General features: G+C 39.4%; 2 protein-coding genes across 2 annotated transcripts; one reads left to right on the top strand and one right to left on the bottom strand.

Moving 5' to 3' along the window:
- Positions 1-584: 584 nt before the first annotated feature.
- Positions 585-4,759, bottom strand: LOC311093219 (XK-related protein 8-like). Its single transcript, XM_084130442.1, has 3 exons — positions 4,245-4,759; positions 2,914-3,107; positions 585-1,690 (listed from the first exon to the last, which is right to left on the bottom strand). The coding sequence occupies exons 1-3, from the start codon at positions 4,658-4,660 to the stop codon at positions 963-965; spliced, it is 1,338 nt and encodes a 445-aa protein (XP_083986568.1). The 5' UTR covers positions 4,661-4,759; the 3' UTR covers positions 585-962.
- Positions 4,760-7,196: 2,437 nt separating this feature from the next.
- Positions 7,197-19,159, top strand: LOC311093791 (XK-related protein 8-like; the record flags this gene model as incomplete). The annotated part of the gene is made up of 3 exons (XM_084131384.1): positions 7,197-7,504; positions 17,653-17,846; positions 18,432-19,159. The coding sequence occupies 3 exons, from the start codon at positions 7,197-7,199 to the stop codon at positions 19,157-19,159; spliced, it is 1,230 nt and encodes a 409-aa protein (XP_083987510.1).
- Positions 19,160-19,369: the final 210 nt, after the last annotated feature.

Raw genomic sequence — 19,369 nt, 5'->3', positions numbered from 1 at the left:
ACATTAGAACATATAATTTATAGGTAGAATCAGGTAGAAATACCTCCTTGATGCAACAACTACACGTTCACTTTTTACACTGTTTCTGGTTTTGTGTAAGTGAAGTTCATTAAATACTTTGTGGCTGGCCTACTCGCTTGGCTTGTTAATCTCTGACTCATAATTGTCTGGCTCAAAATGTCTTTAGCATACTTTTAAAAAGAGTACTTAACAGAAATAATATACTTTAAAAGAACATAATGTTTTTGGACACTTAATTGCATGTTAGTTGCAATTAAATGTAAATGTATTATTGTTTAAATTTATATTAAATGCAGTTATCTGAACTTTAGGGTGCTTTTTGACCCACTTACTAAAGTACATATATGTAAATTCTTAATTATTGTTTTTGAAATAAGGATGAAGTGCACTATCAAATGTACATTTACAATATATTACCTTTATATGTAATAATGTGTAACACTAAAAATTAGTTCACATGTTCTTTAGTATGTTAGTCAACACCTAAAAATAAGTACTTTAAAGCATGACGAAAAAAAATATTAAAGCACTTTTGAAAAGTAAATGTGTATAAGTCTAGTCATGAAAGTGTAATAAAGTGGACTTTTATTTTTTCACGTGCACATTCAGTACATTTAACTGCACTTCTTTTTCACAAGGGATATGTTTCAAGAATTTAGTTTACATCCACAGTATCTGCGAAAAGAAAAGGTCAATAGTACATTTCTTGAATTAGCAGAGTTGGATTGAACAGAGCTAATAGAATACTTTATTCCAAGGTAGAAATAATGTAATGTTTCAAGGACTTTTTCCTCTTAGCCAGCAAAACAGACAAATTAAAATTTATGAAATTAACATTGTCTGTTTGTATGTTGTATAACTTTGCTCTCCAATTGTCATCCAGAATTAGTAGGTTGGCATATTAACATTGTATCAGTTATTATATATAATTATATATAGAACTAGTAGTAGAAATTAGCAGCCATGGTCCTCCCCCTCTTCAGAACACCAGTGACACGCTGAGCAGGAGCTCTATCTTCAGATAAGGATTCCATGGAGCCTGTATTCATGCTATAAAATCCTTCATTGTGTCTCATCTTCTGATGTTCACTGGGTTTAGCTATTTTCTGTTCATCACAGTTAGGATGAAACCATGTGTAGTATATAATTTTCACAAGAATTCCAACAACGTGCAAACCTAGTAGTGTCGGGATCACTATGTAAGGATTTAAGGAGCTCCAACAGCCTGTATACTCAAACACCTTCCAGCACCAGAAGCCCAGCAGCATCGCTGTGTCCAACCCCATGACACAATTATAGAGAACAGCCTTTAATTTTATGCTTCCTGTTGATACTTTAAACCAGCTGAAGTACCAGATTATTCCAACAGTAGCTCTGAAGAGCCATTCCCAACCAGGACTTTCCATGTGATCTGTTTTTTGGCTCCAGACCCCTAAAACCAGCAGCATCCACAAAGACAGGAAGTGGGCGATGATGTAGTATGGCAATACACTGCAAAAGAGTGCCAGAGCGGTCACACGGGGAATGATCAGCAACAAGTTCCACAGAAAGTAGACGCCAGTGGGGATCCAGCTCATCTTGCGATTTTTGGGAAGAAAGGAACGCATGCTGCGGTGGTAGAAGGCTTCTGTACTGGCTATTGAAGCAGCTGATGAGAGGATTTTTAAAACTGAAACAAAAAAACATTACATATTATTAAACAATATCACACAAGCAATAGTGTTCTTCTGAATATATGACTGAGATGCATATAATCACAGCCATGCTGATGCTGAGACTCTGAGAAACACACATTGGCACTGCTATGTCTGGAATTAACAGTTTTTTATTCACATATCAGCGCAGACATAGAGCGCATCAAATATGGTAAACATGCTTGACACACAAGAACCAATTAGGTTTGTTCTCACAGTTCTTCAAATTATAAGTCACCATTAAATCAAAATTGACGATTGAGATTTTTTTATGGAATATTGCAGTGTTTTCTGTAAATGGTTTATACGTGCACATATTTTTTTATTTTTAAATTCATGTTCCCTTGTAATCTTTAATCAAAAATAACTTGTCACTCACACACAATTGAAGCAAGCAGCATCCAACAATCCAATCAATTCCCGATGGACAAAATCAAGTCCCACCCTACACTTTTTATCTTGTTTGAGAAACTCACTGATTTCACTCGGACATACATTACAGTAGTGACGAAAAGACTATCACAATTTTTGTTTTATGCAACATTAAAGGTACTTTTTGCTTTTTTGGTGCTTGATAGCATCAGTTACAATCCACTTTCTTTATATGAAAAAAGGTAAAGGTCTTTGCTAAAGATCATCTTTTGTGTAAAGAGAAAAAAAACAGAATGACAAGAGGGTGGGTAAATGATGACAACATTTTTGTTTTTGGCTTAAATATCACTATAAAGTCTGCATTAAATGGAAGTTGCAATCATCTTTTTTCCCTTTGACATATCAGAGTGAAATGGCTTCTCGGACAAGAAAAAATATATAGTGCGGCCCACTTGATTTTGTCCATCAGGTATTGATTGGATCGTTGAATCATTGTGGTTTGCTATTGCTGTGATCTCATGTGATTGACAGGTTGTTCCGCACCTCTGCCAGTAAACACATCATCAGAGAGAAGATGAGATGTTGTTGCAAGAGGGTGGGGAATGTATTTTGATTAAAGACTATGAGTGAATTATAATTATAAAAAATAATAATAACAATAATAATAATTTGCATGGATAAATCGTTTATAATAAATACGGCAATATTCTATAAAAAATAGATTTGTCAAATTTGATTTCATAGTGGCTTTAAGTGGTTCAGAGACACATAAGAACTATAATCTGAAAGAAACAAAGATTTAAAGTGTTCTGGATTTGAGACAGACCTGTAATAAGCTCCAGTTCTCCTCTCTGTAAGATTCTACACATCATAAGTATGAGTTGTGGGGCACTTTCAGAAAATGCCTCAAATAGACGAAGCATCTGAAGGTCCTGGTTCAGGAACACAACCACACCATTTCTGAATCTATTTGTTTTTTTAAGAAAAAGCATTGTGGAAATCTCTATCACCCCAGCATACCTGTGAACACAAGGTACATGCATTTACTTAAGCAACACTTAATACAACAAAACTTTACAATAGCCAACAGAAGCCACAATTTGGATTTTGTTCTCCATTATGAAGTACTTGTTTTATTTAAATGTGTAAACTGTTTGACTCCAGACCAAATCAATTGATCTCAATAAGAATTAAGAAATAGCTCTGATTCGTTTTTTGATTTAATGGTGATTTTTAAAGGGTTAGTTCACCCAAAAATGACTTTCTGTCAACATTTACTCACCCTCATGCTGTTCTTCGAAACACAAATGATGATTTTTCTAATGACACGAGAACAAACCTCGCTGATTATTGTGGAAACTTATTGTGGGGGGTGTTTTGCTCGAGGTCATGGTGCAAAGGACCCTAGGTTGATTTTACTCTGAACCATCCCTTTAAGTAAAGCTATACACTTTCAAACACATTTAAGTACACTTTTTGTAATAACATCTTGTAATAAAAGTGCACATTGTAATAATGTCATATTAAACATTTTACTTTAAAGTAGCCTACATATTGAATAATTATGTTTTAATAATGTTGTGTTGTGCTTTAAATAAGCACACTTTTTTGATGTTGACTAACATACTAAAGAACATGTAAAGTACTTGATTATAATTGTAACTGTAGTGTGTTATTTAGTATTTCATTTAAAGTTAATATATTTCAAAATGTTCTAAATTTAAACTATATCATTACAAATGTGTAATTACAAATATATTAAAATATGACATCTAAGTCAATAGAAATTACATTAAAGTTTACTGTAGTTTACCATAAATGCTTGTCAGTACATTCAGCAGTACACTTTAACCATATTTCAAAAAATAATACATAACAATAATTATGAAATTACATACAAAGATGTATTTAAGTCCTATTTAAGTGGGTCAAAAAACAAACTATTTGCATAATTCAACTATAATGCATTTTCATGTACAGTAATTGCAATTAACATGCAGTGAAGCATCAAAAACATTCCATTCAGTTCACACATATATTCTTTTAAAGTATATTATTTCCATAAAAAGTACTCTTTTTAAATGTATGCTAAAGTGTAGGCTACTTTTTTTCCACAAGACTATTCAAGGAAAATTGAGAAGCAAATCTGTCACAGACCTCAGGTAGAGTCCAAGCTGAAGGAAGTGGAGTGGTTTGATCAGTTTATGCCTGTAAGCAAATGTCTCCACCTTAGTCTCAAGCTTAGTCTCCTCCACCTTAATCTCAAGTTTAGTCTCCTCCACCTTAGTCTCAAGCTTAGTCTCCTCCACCTTAGTCTCAAGCTTAGTCTCCTCCACCTTAATCTTAAGCTCATCCAGGGAATCTGAGTACCAGAGCCAGCTGAACACCTGTAACAATACTGAAGAGCCCAGCAGCAGAAAGATCATCACCGCCATATACACATAGTCCCCATCCTGATAAAATGACACAACAGTCCAAATGTCCAGCGCTATATCCAGCAGGAAAAGTAACAATCCCCCCCAAGTAAACAGATATTCCAATAAAGAGTAAGGAAAAGGGAAGCTTTCCTCCATGATTGATCCAGTGTGAGAAACCTTTACAGCATGACAAAGTAAATACAACTACATCATTTTTACGTGGACATCCTGCTAAAAAGATCTGAAAGAGAAAGTAAACTTTACACTCAGACATAAACTCCTCCCATGTCAAATATTTGAATGATTAGTCATGTGTGAGATGGTGAGTGAAGTCACTTAAGAATGTGACCAGGCTCACACAAAATTGAAATGCCAAATAGTTGATATAATCCTCCAAATTAAAGGGGTGGTTGATTATGATTTCACTTTTCTAACTTTAGTTAGTGTGTAATGTTGCTGTTTGAGCATAAACAACATCTGAAAAGTTACAATGCTCAAAGTTCATAGCAAATGGAGATATTTTCTTTTAAAGAAATTGCTTTTTAAGGACTACAACAAACGCCTGGTAGCATTCCTCACAGGTTAGTGACATCACAAAACCTAAAATGTACATAAACCACACCCCCCGGGAACACGATTTATTGATTATCAAGAAAGAATATGCTAATCAATGACTAGCAGATAACTACACATAAGCTACATATATTCATCAACTAACCACTCAGAAATGTTGTCTATGTTGTAACTTCTTCTTGAGTATCTCCATCTTTCTGACTCCGGTTTGAAAATAAAAGGCTAAAAGTTTTGAAATGAAAACTTGCATGAAGTGAAATTTTCAGTGCATGTCTGTGTGTTCAGTGCAAGTTAGTGCTAGTAACTGATTCCATGTAATCAGAATTACACAATTAGATTCCTAAATCCATTTGATGACTGGATTTAAAGGAATCATTTCATTTTTAAGAAGTGTTTCCTCAACGTTGCAACATCTGATGCATATCTCACACATGACTAATCATTCAAATACATGACATGGGAGGAGTTTATGTCTGGGTGCAGTGGCGGACTGGGACAATAATTCAGGCCGGGAATTTGACTCCACTGCCAGGCCACCTCTGCTGCTGCAGTCACCACCACCCTATTCATGTAATCTACTGGACTGATACTTGTAGGCTAACCCTATTAATGTAACAGGTTATAGCATAATTGCCTAAGTCATTTTTTGTTTCTTCTTGTTTTCCAAAGACATTGAAATATGACTTAGGCAATTATGCTATGAGGCTAACGATATCTAAAATAATTTTGTAGACATAGAGATGCACCGATTACAATTTTCTAGGCTGATTCCGGTTTTTCATTGAGTTTGACCTGCCGATTCCGATTTTTTTTTTCTAACCACTTTACAGCACACACAAATATTTATTTTTGATCTTTTCTTGACTTTAACCCTTTCACGCGTAAGTTTAAAATATTCTAACTGACACCCCCACCCCCAGAGTGAGTTTTTTCAAGGCGAACGTTCCCTTTAATGTTTCCATAGCGACGCGTCACGCGATATTATATTTGAAAAGATTGTTATGGCTGCTTCCACAGACATCAGTGTGTATTTTACAAACTCCAAATGTATTGTTTTACTCGTGCTTATGTGTATTTAAATATCTGAAACCTAAAATAAACATTATGAGGTTGAAAACACTGCTTAGTTGTGATATATGACAGCGCTGTATGCGTCCGACTCTGGCTCAGCGCCAGCCAACGCGCGAAAGCACAGTTTGAATCTGGCAGTTATGCGACGTCTCAAATCGGTAAAATTAAATATGTAAAATTATAGACGTAATGAGTGGCACATAACGTGAAGTAACATGGCATTTTATTTTGTTTGAAATTGAACTTGTCCAGTGGGACAACTAATTTTCTATTCGAGCAGTCCCGGACAAGCAGACAAGCCTTAATGTCGAGCCCTGCACTAACACTATTCTGTCTACTTTTTATTCATTATATAAAAAATATGCTACATGTAGACGAAACGAGACTTGACACAGCACAGCAGCACTTACATATTGTTGCTCGTTTGTTGGTTTAATTTTATCTATTGTGATTATCTAAGTGATTTGGATGAAAGCGTTCGTCTGCCAAATTATTATAAATATAATGTAAATGTAATCTTGACCGACCTGTTCCCTTACTGGCGAACATAGCTGGGATTTTGCAGCAGCTTGCTGCGTCTGTGGTCAGGGCTTTTTTCCTTTTTATACGCTCCCTCTCTGCTCCTCCTTTGCGTTTACGCTCCGATTTAGTCAGATATACCAGATATTAGGCAGTGCGTCACTGACGTTGGGTGGGAGTGTCATTTTCACTCCGCCATTGCCTGATTCGTCGATTGAGAGATCCGTAAATTAATTCGTAGTTGCACACCAGCCAATCACATGCCAGGCTGATCGTCTGCACAGCGGCAGCCGGCAGGCCAGAACGACCGTCAGGCCACCGGGAAATGTCCCGGTGCTCCCGATGGCCAGTCCGCCCCTGTCTGGGTGTAAAGTTTACTTTCTCTTTCAGATCTTTTTAGCAGTATGTCCATGTAAAAAGGAGGATTTTGTATTTACTTTGTTATGCTGTAAAGGTTTCTCACACTGGATCAATCAATCAATCAAAACTTTATTTATAGAGCACTTTAAAATCCAAAATGGACACAATCATGGAGGAAAGCTTCCCTTTTCCTTACTCTTTATTGGAATATCTGTTTACTTGGGGGGGATTGTTACTTTTCCTGCTGGATATAGTGCTGGACATTCGGACTGTTGTGTTATTTTATCAGGATGGGGACTATGTGTATATGGCGGTGATGATCTTTCTGCTGCTGGGCTCTTCAGTATTGTTACAGGTGTTCAGCTGGCTCTGGTACTCAGATTCCCTGGACGAGCTTGAGACTAAGGTGGAGACATTTGCTAACAGGCATAAACTGATCAAACCACTCCACTTCCTTCAGCTTGGACTCTACCTGAGGTCTGTGACAGATTTACTTCTCAATTTCCTCCAATAGTCTTGTGGAAAAAAAGTAGCCTACACTTTAGCATACATTTAAAAAGAATACTTTTATGGAAATAATATACTTTAAAAGAATATAAGAATAAACTGAATGTAATGTTTTTGATGCTTCACTGTATGTTAATTGCAATTACATGAAAATGCATTATAGTTTAATTTTGCAAATAGTTTGTTTTTTGACCCACTTAAATACATCTTTGTATGTAATTTCATAATTATTATTACAATTATTACAATTACACTAATAATTTATTATTATAAATTATCCGCTTCTCGTCGGGTGGTTCTTCGCCTCTACGTCGTGCATTAAAATCCTTTAATGCATGGCTAGCCGTGGATTATCCCTTACTTATTCTTTTTTGAAATATGGTTAAAGTGTACTGCTGAATGTACTGACAAGCATTTATGGTAAACTACAGTAAACTTTAATGTTAATCAAAAAAGTGTGCTTATTTAAAGCACAACACAACATTATTAAAACATAAGGTAACACTTTAGAATAATGGTCCATAGTTAACAAGTATATGCAGCCACATCACTAGAAGTTCCTGCAGGATGACAAGGTAACGCTTGAGTAATTATTGAGGAGTTAACATGTTTTTCACAAGTAATACAAGTTATTTAATTTTATATTTGACACATACTGTACAGACAAAAATTTCTGTGAGGCACTAATATTCTAACAAACACTGTAATCTGGAAGATGTGGTTTTGCACTTATCGCAACATAAATGCAAGCAATTTCTTCATTAAAGGGATAGTTCACTTTGAAATTAAATTTTGGTATGTTTTAGCTTACCTCAAGGGCAAGGTTCTCAGAGCGCCACCCCGGTGCCTTTTGAAGGAAACCGCACGTTCTATTGGTCAGGTGATGTCCACCTTGGTGGTCCAGGAGCGCCACCTTTGGCTCAACCTGGCTGACATGAGGGACACCGATAAATATTGGTTCCTGGATGCCCCTCTTTCCCAGGTTGGGTTACTTGGCGAAGCAGTTGAGAGCTTTTCCCAACAGTACTCAGCCGCCCAGAAGCAGACGGAGGCAATCCGACACATCCTGCATTTAGCAAAACGTCACCGGACCAACTCATCGTCTTAATCATACACTCGATTTAATGATATCATATGGAACCGATCCAACCGATATAGATATCATTCCACAAAGTGATGATGTCACTGACCATTACTTGGTAACGCCGCGTTATCGACCAGGCAGAACAATCCTTCCATCCACCATAGATAATTTCTCAAATTGCTTATCTAATCTGTCTCAGCTGCTGCCTGAACCCAAACAAACAGATGAACTAGAAGAACTAACTAGCACTATGAGCACCATTCTCTCTAGAACATTGGATGTTGTTGCACCCATTAAATTAAAAAAGGTCAGAGAGAAAATTAAAGCACCATGGTACAATAATACTACGCATGTTCTAAAGAGAGAAACCCGTAATTTAGAGCGTAAATGGAAACAAACTAATTTAGAGGTCTTTAGAATCGCGTGGAAAGACAGTATGTCACGTTATAAAAAGGCCCTAAAAGCGGCCAGGGCTGAGCACCTCCGCAAACTAATAGAAAATAACCAAAACAATCCTAGGTTTTTATTTAACACCGTGGCTAGACTAACAAATAAACAGACGTCACCCGAACAAAATATTCTGTTACAGTTTAGTAGTAATGATTTCATTAACTTCTTCACTGAGAAAATAGAAAACATCAGAACCACAATTGTAAACGTTCGATCTTCAATCGCGCCTTATAATTCAGCCTCAATTATCACCCCGCAAGAACAATTACAGTGCTTTACAACTATAGAACAAAAAGAGTTAAATAAACTTATCACTTCATCTAAAACAACAACATGTTTATTAGATCCTATACCAACTAAACTACTGAAAGAAGTGTTACCTGTAGTGGAAGAGCCTCTCCTCAATATTATTAACTCATCTTTATCTTTAGGTCATGTTCCAAGAACATTTAAACTGGCAGTTATAAAACCTCTCATTAAGAAACCACAATTAGATCATAATAATCTAGCAAATTATAGACCCATTTCAAATCTTCCATTTATGTCTAAAATACTAGAAAAAGTTGTGTCCACTCAACTGGGCTCTTTCTTGCAAGAAAATGATATCTATGAAAAGTTTCAGTCAGGATTCAGGCCGCATCATAGAACTGAAACTGCGCTCGTTAAAATCACAAATGATTTACTTTTGGCTTCTGACCAAGGCTGTATCTCAATACTAGTTTTACTTGATCTAAGTGCTGCGTTCGATACTATAGATCACACAATACTCTTAGATCGACTACAAAATTATACTGGTGTTCAAGGACAAGCATTAAGCTGGTTTAGAGCATACTTATCTGACCGCTACCATTTTGTCTATTTAAATGGAGAAAAATCGATCATAACTCCAGTAAACTATGGAGTGCCGCAGGGATCTGTGTTAGGCCTTCTATTATTCTCAATATATATGATGCCACTTGGAAATATTATAAGGAAACATGGAATTAGTTTCCATTGTTATGCTGATGACACTCAAATATATATTTCATCACGGCCGGATGAAAACGCTAAATTATCCAAATTGACAGAGTGTGTTAAAGATATAAAAGATTGGATGACGCGTAATTTTCTTTTATTAAATCCAGACAAGACAGAGGTACTAATCATCGGTTCAAAAAACCGCCCACAGAACCTCTCACAATACAACTTTGACATTGTAGGATGTCCTGTTACTTTATCCTCTACAGTAAAAGACATGGGTGTTATACTCGATTGTAACCTGTCTTTTGAAAATCATATTTCGTATGTTACAAAAACAGCCTTTTTCCACCTTAGAAACATTGCTAAGCTACGTAATATGCTATCAGTTTCTGATGCTGAAAAGTTAGTTCATGCATTCATGACCTCGAGACTAGATTACTGTAATGCTTTATTAGCTGGTTGTCCTGCATCCTCAATAAACAAGCTACAGTTAGTCCAAAATGCAGCTGCTAGAGTTCTTACTAGATCAAGAAAATATGATCATATAACACAGATTTTATCATCACTACATTGGCTACCTATAAAGTTCCGTATTAATTGTAAGGTATTGCTACTGACTTATAAAGCCCTAAACGGCTTAGCTCCAGTCTATTTAACGGATCTTCTATCGCCCTATAATCCATTGCGCTCTTTAAGATCAATAAATTCAAGGCTTTTGGTCATACCTAGGATATCCAGATCAACCAAAGGAGGGAGAGCATTTTCACATTTGGCTCCGAAACTCTGGAATAGTCTTCCTGATACTGACTCGCTCTCCCAGTTTAAAACTAGATTAAAGACGCATCTTTTCGGCCAGGCATTCATATAATATTTTTAATCTTACAGTTCAAGCTACAATCCGGCCTCTAGTTCATAAATGCCAGAGGAGAACTGGCCCCCGACTAAGCCTGGGTTCTCCCAAGGTTTTTTTTTTCTCCATTAGGTCACCTGATGGAGTTTTAGGACACCATTAGGTCACTTGATGGAGTTTTTTCGGTTCCTTGCCACTGTTGCCTTTGGCTTGCTCAGTTGGGGATATTTTGGGGATACTTAATTTTATTTGATCAATCAATCAATTCCACTAGAAACAAACCTTGTTGTATTATTTTATTTTAATTTAATACTGTGAAGCTGCTTTGATACAATCTGTGTTGTGAAAAGCGCTATACAAATATACTTGATTTGATTTGATTTGATTTGCATTGGTGGACCGCTGTTGCTCCCAACCGTTCGCCGGCCGCAGAGCCTTTGTCTGCTCATTGCTGAGGTCCACCTCCTGCGGCATCCTCCCCGCTAAGCCCCAGCAGCAGCAACCACCTAAGGCTCAGCGTGGAGCAAGTCGCAGGAAGTCGACCTCGCCCGTCCAGGCCCAGGGCTCCAGACTAACTTTTTTTATTAGGAGCGCTGTAGCCCCTGACTTAACATTTTAGGAGCGCAAGCAGAAAATTTAGGGGCACACCTTCACATTTCCCCCTAAATAACTATTACAGACAAATGCTTTGATAATAAATAGACTTAGCGTACAGAAATTATGGTGCAGTTTTATTTTAAGATCACAGGCTCCAGACTAACATCTGAGGGCAGCGGCACTAAGTTCTACAGAAAGTGTTTGGTAGCACTGTGGGATGACAAAGCACTGAGCTTAATTTGAGGTGTATAGATAAAGTTAACTTTAATTATTATCATTCATAATGTCTTAATATTAATTCAAAAGCAAAATGAGTGACAAAACAGATATTAGGGAGTGAAAATAGCCAATAAGCTCCCTCAGCAGCTATGTTTACAATGGTAATTTAGTCTTTCTTTTTTTTAAAAATAAGTGTTTTCCTACTTCTTAAAACTTTCAGTTTTATAAATAGAGACAATCTTTAAAGGATGAACAAAAATGTTTTGGTCAACACATTAAAAATAACATTTAAATATGATATAGTTTTGAAGTGCTGGAAAAAGATGTGTAGGCTACTTTTATAACCACAGTATACCATTATAGTTATGCCTGGTTCAGATTACACAATTTTTTTGTATGTTATGATAGTCACTGTGTCAGATTACACGATTTTGACTCCTAAAAATCTTGTCATGTCCTGGAAAAGAAACATTGTCAGACTACACGTTGCTTTACGACCAGTCATCGCGAGCCGTCTCACACACACATTCACTCGCACATGTACACGCACTCACTCACACATACACGCACTCACACACACACACACACACGCTCTCACTCACTCACACACACACACACACACTCACTCTCGCTTGCGCACGCACACACACACACACACACACTCACTCGCGCACACACTCTCTCACTCACTCTCGCTCGCTCACTCACTCACTCGCGCGCGCGCGCACACACACACTCATTCACTCTTGACGGAACCCGTCATGGAGGACCGTTAAAAAATTAAACATGCTAGTCTTTTTGTCGTGATGTCGTAAAGCATCGTACGCGACGTCGGTTGTCGCCCACTATCACACTATACGAGATGAAATTTACTGGTCGCACATGTGCGACTGGATGTAAAATTCAGTCGCACACACTCAAATTTTGGTCGCAAAATGCGACCATTTGGTCGCAGTCTGGAGCCCTGTAGGCCGCTGCCAAACCAGGAGGCAAGCGCAGGTGCAAATGACCCTGAGACCCAGAGGTGGATCAGTCTGCTCTTCAGGAGGTGGCGAAGGCGCCGCTCCTTCCCCCGGTGGAGGGCCGGGCGGAGAATCTTTTGTTTCCTTTTGTTTCTGTTCCGCCCCACATTTTCCACCCCACATTTTCAACAAAAGAGCAGTTTCTGAAACCTCTGTGTCCCAAGAGGGCACGCTTGGTGGTCGACGACGCTATGCCTTGTCAACCTCAAGCCCCTCTTTCATCGCCAGCGAGCAGCAGTGGCTGTGTCCCGGACGCACTGTCACCTCCGCATACTCACTCTGCCCCTCGACGGAAGCAGGTACGTGTTGCACCACACACTCAGATCCCACTCCGGGCCGCTATGCCGTCCGATTCGGGTTCCTGCATTCCGCCGTGCTGCCCCACCCCAGGTACGTCTGTGGTGCCATTGGTCCCGCTTGCACGGTGTCTGGGAGCCTGGCTAGCGCTCCCCAGCCCCTCTCGCTGGCTCATCTGCACTATCAGACTCGGCTATGCGATTCAGTTTGCCCGGCATCCCCCAGCGTTCAGTATTCTGTTCACCCGTGTTCTGGCGGACAATGCCCCTGTGCTCAGGGTGGAGATTGCAGTCCTACTGGCCAAGGACACGATCGAGCCGGTCCCTCCTGCCGATATGAAGACCGGCTTCTACAGCCCGTACTTCATTGTACCCAAGAAAGGCGGTGGGTTACGACCAATCTTGGACCGGCGCGTCCTGAACCGGTTACTTCACAGGCTGCCGTTCAAGATGCTTACGCAGAAACGCGTTTTCAAATGCATCCATCCCCAAGATTGGTTTGCATTGATCGACCTTTCATGTCTCGATTCTCCCTCGACACAGACCGTTTCTTCGCTTTGCGTTCGAAGGACGGGCATATCAGTACAAAGTCTTACCCTTCGGGCTGGCCCTGTCGCCCCGTGTTTTCACGAAAGTCGCGGAGGCGAGCAATGGGAGCATTGCTCCCATATGCGAGCGTGGTACCTTGACGACTGGCTTATCCTCGCTCAGTCGTGAGAGCAGTTGTGCGAACACAGGGACATGGTGCTCAGTCACCTCAGCCACTTAGGGCTTCGGGTTGTTAGGGGTTAACAGTTTAGGACCCAAGGACCAGATGTTTGAAAGAAGACCCGGAGTCAGAATTATAATAAATTGAAGAAAAGTTTTACTGAAGATAGTTTGCAGTTTCATCAGCAGAAGTCAGCTTCAAGACTCACACAGGAGTTTGTAGACCGCCCCACTTACAGTTACAAAGATCACAGCAGTTATACCCTACACCAAGGTCTAAGCTACGTCATTGCTTACAGGTTGAATGATTCTCATTTGCTAAGAAATAGATCAAAATATACATTTCCACATATATACAGATAGTATGTAAGCATATCTCCATCGATTAGGCAGCTGACACTCGGACCCTGAAGTTAGGCACGTCATGACCTTCCAGGTCGCAGCGTTGGGTTGCTGGGAGCCAGCATGTCCCGAACAACAACTCAGTCAATCTCCAATAATGCCAGTGGTTCCTTAACCTGTAACCAAGAAGACTAACACACACACCGACACAGCTTTTCCAAGGTTGGATTTGGCCAGGCTCTAACTATAAACAGGAGTCTTGTCTCAAAACATCAAGATAACAAGTTGTAGCGCTTACTCTCTGGCTATTAACCTAATGCAATCTATGGACCAGCGTTTCAGAAGAAATAGATTTGCTGCTGAGAAAGATGCCACAACAACAGTGAACACTCGTTTGAACACACTGTATTTTCAGTATGACAACTCAACAGGTGAATTACATTAATTGATAAACAAATAAAATAAAAAAAAAAAAAAAAAAAAATGAATATGAATTTTTTTTTTCACAAGAATGTAACTTCCCAAATCTTGCTGTTATTTCCTTTGTTTCTTTAGGTCTCAATTTTTCTCTTTAGGTTTCAACGAGGTAAAGTCAGCTCACTACGCTTACTGCAGTGTTCCCTTAACTCAATAAAGGTTAAATGTACTCACTCATTGTACTTGTACACACTTGTGTCTTTGGTAAGCAATCAGTATCAATTATCAAAACCCAAATAAACAATATACACCCAATTTAACAACAAAGATTTTTCAATTGAATAGAATCAAAATGTTCAGTCTTTGTGAAAAAGAGTTCTTTGAAAAGTCCTTAGAAAAAGTTAGTTGTCCTTTATCTGTTGATAACGGAAAAGGTCTTCATCCGAGAAAAAAACAAAAGATGAGGAAAGTTATTCTTTTTCCTACCAGTCGCAGTTCAAATCAGTGCAAAGAATTGTCTTTCCTCAACTGAAAGATCCAAGAACTGACTCAAGGGAGGCTCGCCAGTCCAAACCCTCCTCAAAACCACTGGAAGGCCGGAACAAATCCAGAATACAGGCACCAACACAGCATCACATCAGACAGAGGACATCAATCGAAAAGGACAGAACAACAGAAAAAAAACCTGACAGAAAATTCCAGAGTGGTTCAGGTACAGCACATCCCGTTTAAATCGTTCTCTTTACCATCAATCCATCGACAGAACTCATCTAAAAGATAATTTTCTTTCTGTTTCTCGGAGCGTCGTGACACCGCGCTCATCAGGCATCCGTGCACGAGAGAGAGAGCTGCCTCTAACCTCACGCATAAACCTCGTGCAAAACCCGGAAATCAATTTTTCCGCTGCGCCAGATTCTGCGCTCGCATTGGCTCATCTCAAGTTCAAAACTCATCACCATTGGTCACAGTAATGCCCAAATGAAAAATATACATTAGTATGAAATTGATATTTTTTTCTTTTATGATGTTACTTCTATTGAATAGTTTTCAATAATTCTCCCATTAGTTTATTATTATATTGATTACAATATTTTTTTTTCTCTGTTACTCCCTGGTAACCTTGGTTACAAAGTTCTTTCTCTCAAGGATAGGACACTTTAGTCTAAATGGAAAATATAGGCTTTAACTGAGAAATGGTCCCTTAAACTATAGACTTCAATGACCCCTATATGTTTTAACATGTTGAAGACTTTTCTCAAACACAAAACATGTCCCTATTTCATTTCTGGAAGCCGGACTAAATAAGCAAGCACTGTTACTGCATTCAGATATATCAAATACTGACATTAAAGAATACATGAAAAGAACATTTCAGTGATCACACTGGTAACTTCTATAACAAAGTAAAATCTCCAGAGAAGTCATTCAACTCAGCCGGCAACCGGCATTTGTTGCACTGCCCCTATCCGGCCAGTCCATATGTGTATTCTCCACATGGTACCTCCCTTCGGGCAGGATGTGGCTTCCGCAGCGTCACTCTCCCCTGGAAAGGCATGCTTTCCCAGTGTTATCCAAGAGTTCCACTGTGTGGGGTATAACGGAACAGCAGTTGAACTCCCTCTACGCAGGCCTTCTGTCCCAGCCAATGTAGGGTGCTGGGTGTGGCAGCAACCGTGGCGTTTTCCAAGGGATCCCAATTACGTCGCCACATCGACGTTACGTTGAATGTGAGCGACTGAAAGGGAACGTCTCGGTTACTAATGTAACCTTCGTTCCCTGAAGGAGGGAACGGGAGATGTAACGTCCCATCGCCACTGTTGCTGACCATCGCTGTATGGCCGTCTCTATCTCGGCTCCTCGGCGAAAAACTATATGTGCGTGCGCCCTCTTCCTGTTTATACCCGCGCTGTGGGGCGGGTGCATGGCGCGTTTCACGCACACCAACGTTCATTGACTCGTTCTGTAGACACTCGAAGTTGATAGGGCTCCCTGAAGTGATCCCAATTACGTCGTCACATTGACACGCCTCCTTCAGGGAACGAGGGTTACATTAGTAACCGAGACGTTTTGTTGTTGTAAATGTTGCTTAAAGTCCCTGTAAAGGCAATTCTAAAAAAAAATTCTAAACACATTATAAATGTTAGAAATGTATTGCTAAATCATATTACAAAGACTGTGAACTGTGAAGTACTGAATTGTGGAGTTAGACCGTTAAACAGTTTTTCACCATTGCTGTGTTCCGGATTTTTTGGGCGGGGCTAAAACGGGGGCTCGATGACGCACTGGAGCCCCTGAGCTCCTGGACACGCCCCTACTTGATGACGCACTGGAGCCCCTGACGCTGGCCCCTCCCCTAACAATATAGCACATTCACATCAGTTTGCCGATCGCGAGTTACTGTCAGTACTATTAGTTACTACATCCTACAGTTTGCTAGCTAGCTATGCCTTCGTCACGGAAATGCATATTACCTGGATGCGATCACGTACAAAACAGATCGGTGTCCTTATTTAAATTTCCGAAAAACTATCATATCAACAAGAGGTGGATTAATTTTGTGAAGAGCCACCTTGATGGAGAGTCGAGGATCACCGCCAAAACCCACCTCTGTAGTGATCATTTTACACGGGATAGTTTTATAAACTTTCGTCGGAGACAACTGGGATTCACTGATAATCCGCTGTTACTGGTGAATGGGGCCGAACTGACTATCTCCCGCCTCGGCGATCATCCTCCCGTCGCGCCGACAACTGGTGCCATCGTCGGCAGTGCGTGCCCACCAATGAGTGTAAGTTGCCTTGTGTGCTTATGTTATAATTATAGTAGGTAGTCCAGGCTCGAACATGTATGGCTTTGTAAAACAAATTAAGCTGCTAGGAGCATCCATTCCGGCTGTAGCGGTGACAGACAGTTGAGTGTGGCGACGGTAGCTTTCCCGCGAGTGGGCGTGGTTTCAGCGCAGCCAGCGGACACGCCCCCAGCGTTTGAGAGCAGAGACTACTGCTAATTTTTTCAAGATTTTGATAGCTTATTTTATGTACTTGCCGGCTTTTTTTATCATTCAAATTTGGCTGGGTGGCTAATAACACATTTTTCTGTGGTGTGACAAACTCAGAACACATACTTAATTTTGACTTTACAGGGATGTAAATCCATGTACCTTGTGTTCACAGGTATGCTGGGGTGATAGAGATTTCCACAATGCTTTTTCTTAAAAAAACGAATAGATTCAGAAATGGTGTGGTTGTGTTCCTGAACCAGGACCTTCAGATGCTTAATTTCTTTGAGGCATTTTCTGAAAGTGCCCCACAGCTCATACTTATGATGTGTAGAATCTTACAGAGAGGAGAACTGGAGCTTATTACAGGTCTGTCTCAAATCCAGAACACTTTAAATCTTTGTTTCTTTCAGAGTATAGTTCTTATGTGTCTCTGAACCACTTAAAGCCACTATGAAATCAAATTTGACAAATCCTATTTTTTATAGAATATTGCCGTATTTATTATAAACGATTTATCCATGCAAATTATTATTATTGTTATTATTATTTTTTATAATTATAATTCACTCATAGTCTTTAATCAAAATACATTCCCCACCCTCTTGCAACAACATCTCATCTTCTCTCTGATGATGTGTTTACTGGCAGAGGTGCGGGACAACCTGTCAATCACATGAGATCACAGCAATAGCAAACCACAATGATTCAACGATCCAATCAATACCCGATGGACAAAATCAAGTGGGCCGCAATATATATTTTTTCTTGTCCGAGAAGCCATTTCATGCAAGAAACTCAATTGCAATCAGAAATTGGCACTCAATGTGTGTTGCTGATGAGTCTCAGCATCAGCATGGCTGTGATTATATACATCTCATTCATATATTCAGAAGAACACTATTGCTTGTGTGATATTGTTTAATAATATGCAATGTTTTTTGTTTGTTTCAGGTTTAAAAATCCTCTCATCAGCTGCTTCAATAGCCAGTACAGAAGCCTTCTACCACCGCAGCATGCGTTCCTTTCTTCCCAAAAATCGCAAGATGAGCTGGATCCCCACTGGCGTCTACTTTCTGTGGAACTTGTTGCTGATCATTCCCCGTGTGACCGCTCTGGCACTCTTTTGCAGTGTATTGCCATACTACATCATCACCCACTTCCTGTCTTTGTGGATGCTGCTGGTTTTAGGGGTCTGGAGCCAAAAAACAGATCACATGGAAAGTCCTGGTTGGGAATGGCTCTTCAGAGCTACTGTTGGAATAATCTGGTACTTCAGCTGGTTTAACGTATCAACAGGAAGCATAAAATTAAAGGCTGTTCTCTATAATTGTGTCATGGGGTTGGACACAGTGATGCTGCTGGGCTTCTGGTGCTGGAAGGTGTTTGAGTATACAGGTTGTTGGAGCTCCTTAAATCCTTACATAGTGATACCGACACTAGTAGGTTTGCACGTTGTTGGAATTCTTGTGAAAATTATATACTACACATGGTTTCATCCTAACTGTGATGAACAGAAAATAGCTAAACCCAGTGAACATCAGAAGATGAGACACAATGAAGGATTTTTTAGCATGAATACAGGCTCCATGGAATCCTTATCTGAAGATAGAGCTCCTGCTCAGCGTGTCACTGGTGTTCTGAAGAGGGGGAGGACCATGGCTGCTAATTTCTACTACTAGTTCTATATATAATATATCTATATATATATAATAACTGATACAATGTTAATATACCAACCTACTAATTCTGGATGACTATTGGAGAGCAAAGTTATACAACATACACCCAGACAATGTTAATTTCATAAATTTTCATGTCTGTTTTGGTGGCTATGAGAAAAAAGTCCTTGAAACATTACATTATTTGGTTACACTTTATTTTAAGGTGTG

Source organism: Abramis brama (genome assembly GCF_963993115.1).
Source record: "Abramis brama genome assembly, chromosome: 12".
NCBI lineage: Eukaryota > Metazoa > Chordata > Actinopteri > Cypriniformes > Leuciscidae > Abramis > Abramis brama.
This window is presented reverse-complemented; position numbering and strand designations above follow the sequence as displayed.